This window comes from Xiphias gladius, chromosome 20 (genome assembly GCF_016859285.1).
Source record: "Xiphias gladius isolate SHS-SW01 ecotype Sanya breed wild chromosome 20, ASM1685928v1, whole genome shotgun sequence".
NCBI lineage: Eukaryota > Metazoa > Chordata > Actinopteri > Istiophoriformes > Xiphiidae > Xiphias > Xiphias gladius.
Window position 1 is genome coordinate 25,468,001 of NC_053419.1, and position 6,000 is coordinate 25,474,000.

General features: G+C 40.5%; 1 protein-coding gene across 1 annotated transcript; it reads left to right on the forward strand.

The window, feature by feature from the left end:
• The first annotated feature begins 1,965 nt into the window (after nt 1–1,965).
• Nucleotides 1,966–3,246, forward strand: rnf224 (ring finger protein 224). Its single transcript, XM_040158116.1, has 3 exons — nt 1,966–1,974; nt 2,076–2,288; nt 2,944–3,246. The coding sequence occupies exons 1-3, from the start codon at nt 1,966–1,968 to the stop codon at nt 3,244–3,246; spliced, it is 525 nt and encodes a 174-aa protein (XP_040014050.1).
• Nucleotides 3,247–6,000: the final 2,754 nt, after the last annotated feature.

Genomic DNA, 6,000 nt, shown 5'->3' on the forward strand with positions numbered 1-6,000 from the left:
ACACTAGAGGTTTTCTGTGTCTGATTTATTGACCTGGTGAAATAAAGACCACGTGACCGTGAATATTGACAAAGTGTCTTTTTGAAACATAAACTGATGGAAACTGATCTGGGTTCACGTTTCCCATCGTTCAGCTGGAGGTTATATCTGATTGTGGTGGGTTTTACTCTCTGAACTGTCGAGGTGTCGTTCACACTCCTGCTCTTTACTCTGGATTCCTGAAATGAAACAGGCTGCGTCACCTGCAGTCACAACTCAGGGCTGCAAAAGTGCAGAGAAACATCTAGATAATATTTTCCTGAAAAAACAACAAGAACGAAAATAACAATGTTCACACACACACACACACACACGTATATATATGTATACATATATATATATATATATATATATACATATATATATATATATATATATATACATAGGCTACAGTGTGTGTCTCTCTCTGTTGCCATGGTGACCTCTCTACGTCCACACTAAGCTGTGTAACCTGATAGGTCAACACCAGCACCCAATAGAAACCTGAGAACAGCTCCACTTTCTATTGGCTGATCAGGTTTCAAATCAGATTATTGATCACTTAACTCGCTCAAGCTTTATACTATCAAAGTTTAAATATGAATATATGTTATATATGTAAACTGATGTGATATTAATTTCAGTGTGTGTAGCTATTGATAAGTTATTGATTTGTGTTTCATTCGTTTCTTTTATAACAGAATTTGACTTGTTTCATTTATTTTACATGAAATCTTTCATATTTTAAGTCTGTTATATTTTTGGTTTTGTATTTGTACATTTATTTGTAGTATTTGTACTGCAGTTTTGTCTAGTACAAATACTGGATTCATATGAAAGAGATTGGTACTGTTACACACTATGTCGTGTTGCTACATGTTTACATTATAATTAATCAGAGTTGAAGGATTTATTGATTTAAAAAAACTGTTTAATGATAAACCGATTCAAAGACTGTCAGGTGAGCGAAGCTGAATTATTGATGGAGGTGGCTCTCTCTCTCTGGGGCAGGCAGAAGAACAACAAGAACGAAAGAACAGAAGAAGAAGAGCGAGAAGAGAGGAAACAACAAGACTGCAAATAAAAGAAAGACAAAAGAAGAGGAGGTGATAATAACAACAAAAAGACAGAAGAAAAACGAAAAAACCGAAGAAGAAAAAGGAGAGAAGGATAAACAAAAGAAAGGGGGGAAAGTCAAGTGGAATAAAAGACTAGAAGAGAAGAAAAACAAAGGAGAAAGACAAGAAGGAAAAGAAACAAACGACAAGAGAAAGGAAGATGAGAAGAGAGAGAAAACTGGAATAAAGGACGAAGAAAAACGACGAAAGGAAAAGAAGAGGGGGAAATGAAAGAGTGACAGAAGAAATGACAAACAACAGAACACAAAGACGACAACAAGAAGGGAGAAAAGAGTAAATGTGAAGAGAAAATGTGAAGTAAAACAAACAGGAAGAAGAAAAATCCAGGTGAGTCTGTGTTTACATTAAGAATCTGACCAATCAGCGAACAGCAGGTGGAGCTTTTACTAAAATAAATTTAGATAAATCTGTTTTTATTTGAATTAAGAAGCATTTTTTTTTGTCAATTTCTATGTTTTTAATTCATGTTATTTACTGCAAATATTTCATATTGTATGTCCTGTTGCATTTAATCAGTTTAGTACATTTGTATTAAATATATAAAACAAATGTAGTAATATATATAAATGTATACAAATATATTACTACATTTAAGTGCTGGTGTAGTATTTGTACTGTAGTTTTATTTCGCTGTTATTTTCTGTATCTGTGTTCCGGTCAGGCTCTGGTCTGGTCCCAGTCAGGCTCCTGGTCTGGTCCCAGTCAGGCTCCTAGTCAGGCTCCTAGTCAGGCTCCAGTCAGGCTCCAGTCTGGCTCCTGTCCGGTCCCAGTCTGGCTCCGGTTCAGTCCCAATCTGGTCCAGCTCTATATGCGATCGGTCACTTCACGATAAATTCAAAATAGAAACAGAAAGTTTTCTCCTCTTCGTCCAATCAGAACAAAATGTCTGATGACAGAAAAAAACAAGAAGAGGAGGAGGAGGAGGAAGAGGAAGTGATTTGTCAGCCCCCCCCCCATCCTCCCTCCTCCGTTGTCATAGAGACAATGATGTCGCTGAGGAGGCAGGATCTGGTGTGCATCGTGTGTTTCGGCAGCTACGACTTGGCAACGCGGTTGCCAAGGCGACTGCACTGCGGCCACGCCTTCTGCCAGGCGTGTCTGAAGAGGCTGGACACAGTCATCAACGAACAGGTGAGTAATGTCATCATCAGCACTCACCTGCAGGCTAACACGCTGTCGTTGAGCTCAGTCAAACACCTGTCAGGTATGAGGCGATTCGAACTACGGTGAAATGAATGGAGCGTGACGGGGTCCAGTTCATACACACTTCGTTCCCACACACTGACGGGAGCTGAAATATGGAACCGTCCATGTAAATACAGCTGCTGAAAGACAGGAATCAGTGCCACTTCTACTGTATCATGTGAAAGGTGAAGTAAGTTGCTGCGTCAGCACCGAAAGCGGCTGAAGTGTCAGCCAACTGCAGGTAAGTGTCCGAGAAAGTGTCAGTGATGAAAGCACCTAAGGTGTTTATCGAAATGGAAATTAATGACGCAGCTGAATGGCTCCTGTTGTTTTGAAAGACAAACTTCAAAATAGTGTAATTCTGTAAATTTGTCAGCGTCGTGATGCATAAAGTCGATAAAAAGTGTTTTTCTTTCATCAGAAAAGGTCAAAATCCTCATTCTATCAACATTTCTGTGGGGAACATGATTTCGTGTTTTGAGGTCACAGTGAAAAATCTCCATTTAACTCAAAGGGACTCAACAACTACAGCTCCCATTGGTCTTAGGGGGTTAATCTCTTCTCAACTCAGACTGAGTAGAAACTGAAACTGTCGCTCCAGGTGTGGATCCCGTGTCCTCAGTGTCGACAGAATACACCTCGTCCCAGAGGAGGAGCAGCGGGTCTGGACCTGGACTTGGCCTCCTTCCTGGGAGTGAAGGCCCAGCAGACCTGCACCTCCTCCTGCAGCCCGGCGGCTGGAGATGCGTCCCAGAACGGGAAGCGCTGGCTAGGGAAGGAGGTCACCGACGATGGCTGGTCACACGGAGGTCTGGCCGAGCCGCGTTTCCATCGTTACGGCAACTGCTGCCCGCCACTGTCCTATTGGCTGTGCTGCTGGGTCTGCTGCCTGAGGCGTGGCTAACGTAGAGGGGCGGGGCTAAGACTGACCAATGAGTGTTCTGCTTTTGTTCTCTCTTCATGTTGGTAAATTTCTTCTGCTTTAACTGAAGTAAAACCTTTACAGTATTTAAATATAATAAACACATAACTGGTGCTACTGACGTCCTGAGTTCCGTAATTTAATTACATTTAGAAACAAGCACAGAGAGAAATCAAGAGTCTTTAAAAATCTATTGAAACTGTAAACAAATTTTTTTTTAAAACTAATAGAAGAAAATATCAAAAGTATGTAAATTGTTAAATATTGTATTAATTCTAATATGATGATGTTATAACAAGATACTTTAGAAAGAAGCACTCAGATCATTTGGTATCAATACGACGCTGTAAAAATAAAAAAAGTCTCTTGTATCTTGTAAATGTATTTAAAGTATCAAAAGTTAAAATGGTCCCTTTCAGTGTTAAAATCATAATCTGTAAGTACATGAGAAAATGTATTAATAACTAATATTAACTGCATTATACATTAAATTATTTTGTTTGAATAAAGATAAAAATATTTTAAATAAGGAAAACTTAATTTGTCTAGCACATTTTTTGACACGGGTTACAAATTGCTTTACATCAACAATGCAACCAAAAATACATACAGATATAAAGCATACAGCAGCAGAAAGCATACAGCAACCAGCAACCAGTAACCACCCAGAGCAGTTATCGAACGATGTGGAGAGGCCATCCTAAAAAAGTGGTATTTTAAATGTGGTTTAGAACAGCTCAGCTCAGCTCAGCTCAGCTCAGCTGATATAATGGGAAGGGGGAGATTGTTCCAAAGTCTGGGTTCCAGGGCAGCAGAAGCGCAGCCTTTGGTTTTTATTTTGGAACGCGGTTTGGCCAACGGGTTTTGGGTGGATAAGCTAGGCCACCGCTCGGTAGTGTGAGGGCTTGGTAGCTCGGAAATGTCGGCAGGAGCTAAACTGCGTAGGGCCTTTAAAGTGATTAAATGACTCTGAATATCAATCCTGAATTTCACTGTGAGCCAATGCAGTTGGGCTAAAATAGGAGTGATGTGCGATCTACGGCCAGTCCTGGTTAATAGCATAGCTGCTGCATTTTGTACAAGCTGAAGATGTGGTGGGGCAGCTTGACGAGAGCGAGTGAAAAGGGCATTGCAGTAGTCAAGGACGGAAAAAATGAAGGCACGAACGATACGTTATAAGTCAGAGGCAAATAAGAGGGTTGTGATTTTTTGCAATTTTCCTGAGTTGAAAAAAAAAAACAGGACTGAACCAATTTGTTGACATGGTGTTGGAATCTCAATTTAAGGTCAAACGTCACATCATGATTCCTTGCGTTAGTTTTGACATAGAGGGCAAGTGGGCCAATACGCCGAAAAATGCCATTATTTAATGCCAACTATTTTCACGGCCAATGATAAGAAGCTTAGTTTTGTCAGAATTTAGTTGAAGAAGGCTTTTATTGCAGCAAAACAGTTGACGAGAGTGTATAGGATGAAATCATCTAGTTACACTGAAAAATATAGCTGAGTGTCGTCCGCGTAACAATGATAGGATAAACACCCAATGCGATTTATAATCTGGCCCAGAGGAAACCTACACAAAGACAAAAGAATAGGACCGAGGACTGACCCCTGGGGCAACCCATATAACAGTGGAGCAGATGAGGACACATTGTTACCCACAGAGACTCGAAACGTCTACTTAACAAATATGACAAAAAACACTCTAGAGCTTCCCCTGAGATACCAACGCATTTATTTAGTCAATTAATGATGAAAAGGCAGCGCTCACGTCGAGTAAGACCAAGGTGGAGTGTTCCCCCCTATCAGCCTGCACAAAGATGTCATCGGTGGCTCATATCAAAGCAGGTTCACTACCGTGGTTCTGGTGAAAGTCAGAGTGAAATTTATCAAAGATGTTATTCCCCTCGACAACTTGAAGAAGCTACTCAGTGTCAAGTTTTTCCAGTGTTTTGGAAATGAAAGGACATTTTAAAATGGGTCCAAAATTGTTCAAAACGGATGGATCCAGGCCGGGTTTGTTTAGAGGGGGCTGAGGGACATGTTTATAATAGTGAGAACAGCAGGACCGACGAGAGATAGCACCTACGTAAAGAATTTAGGGGGTAAGATATCAAGATGGCGGGAAGATGGTCACAGATGAGAAATGGACTCTATGAGGTTGTGCATGGTAATGGTGGTAAAATGGGTTAGTAAATTTAGAACACTACTAGGTGGGTCAAAAGCAGAGGAGGAGGGCACAATGTTGAATCTGATTCTCTTGATCTTGAATTGAAAAATGATGGATACAATTCACAACCTTCAGTTGAGGTGGCAGAGATAGCGACGGGAGCAGTTTGTACAAGCTGATTGTGCTGAACAGAGCTTGTGGGTTGTGTTTATTAGTAGTAATTAAGTCTGGGAAGTAATCTGTTCTCACAGTCTGGATTTTTTGATTGAGCAAAGTCAAAAGCTCTTTCATGTGTAGAAAATTAACACTGAGTTTTGTTTTTTCCATCCGCGCATCATTTCTCCAGGGAGACGTGTTGGTGGCTGCTACTGACCTGGTCGTAATAGGTGCGACGGCAGAGGATCACAGGTTATTGACATTGACATTATTGAACGGATCGTTACTGTTAGAACTTGAATAGGGCTGTTATATAAATCAGAGAAAATAGATGAGAACTTTGAAGCAGACTGGTTATTAAAAATGCAGGAATACACTGTTCGTTTCTGAATTGGAGAAGTTGCCCGGAC

What these genes read in the sequence shown, in the direction of transcription:
- rnf224 (XM_040158116.1), top strand. An exon ending in ACACAGTCATCAACGAACAG is followed by an intron (nt 2,289 to 2,943) that starts GTGAGTAATGTC and finishes CTGTCGCTCCAG; the next exon opens with GTGTGGATCCCGTGTCCTCA.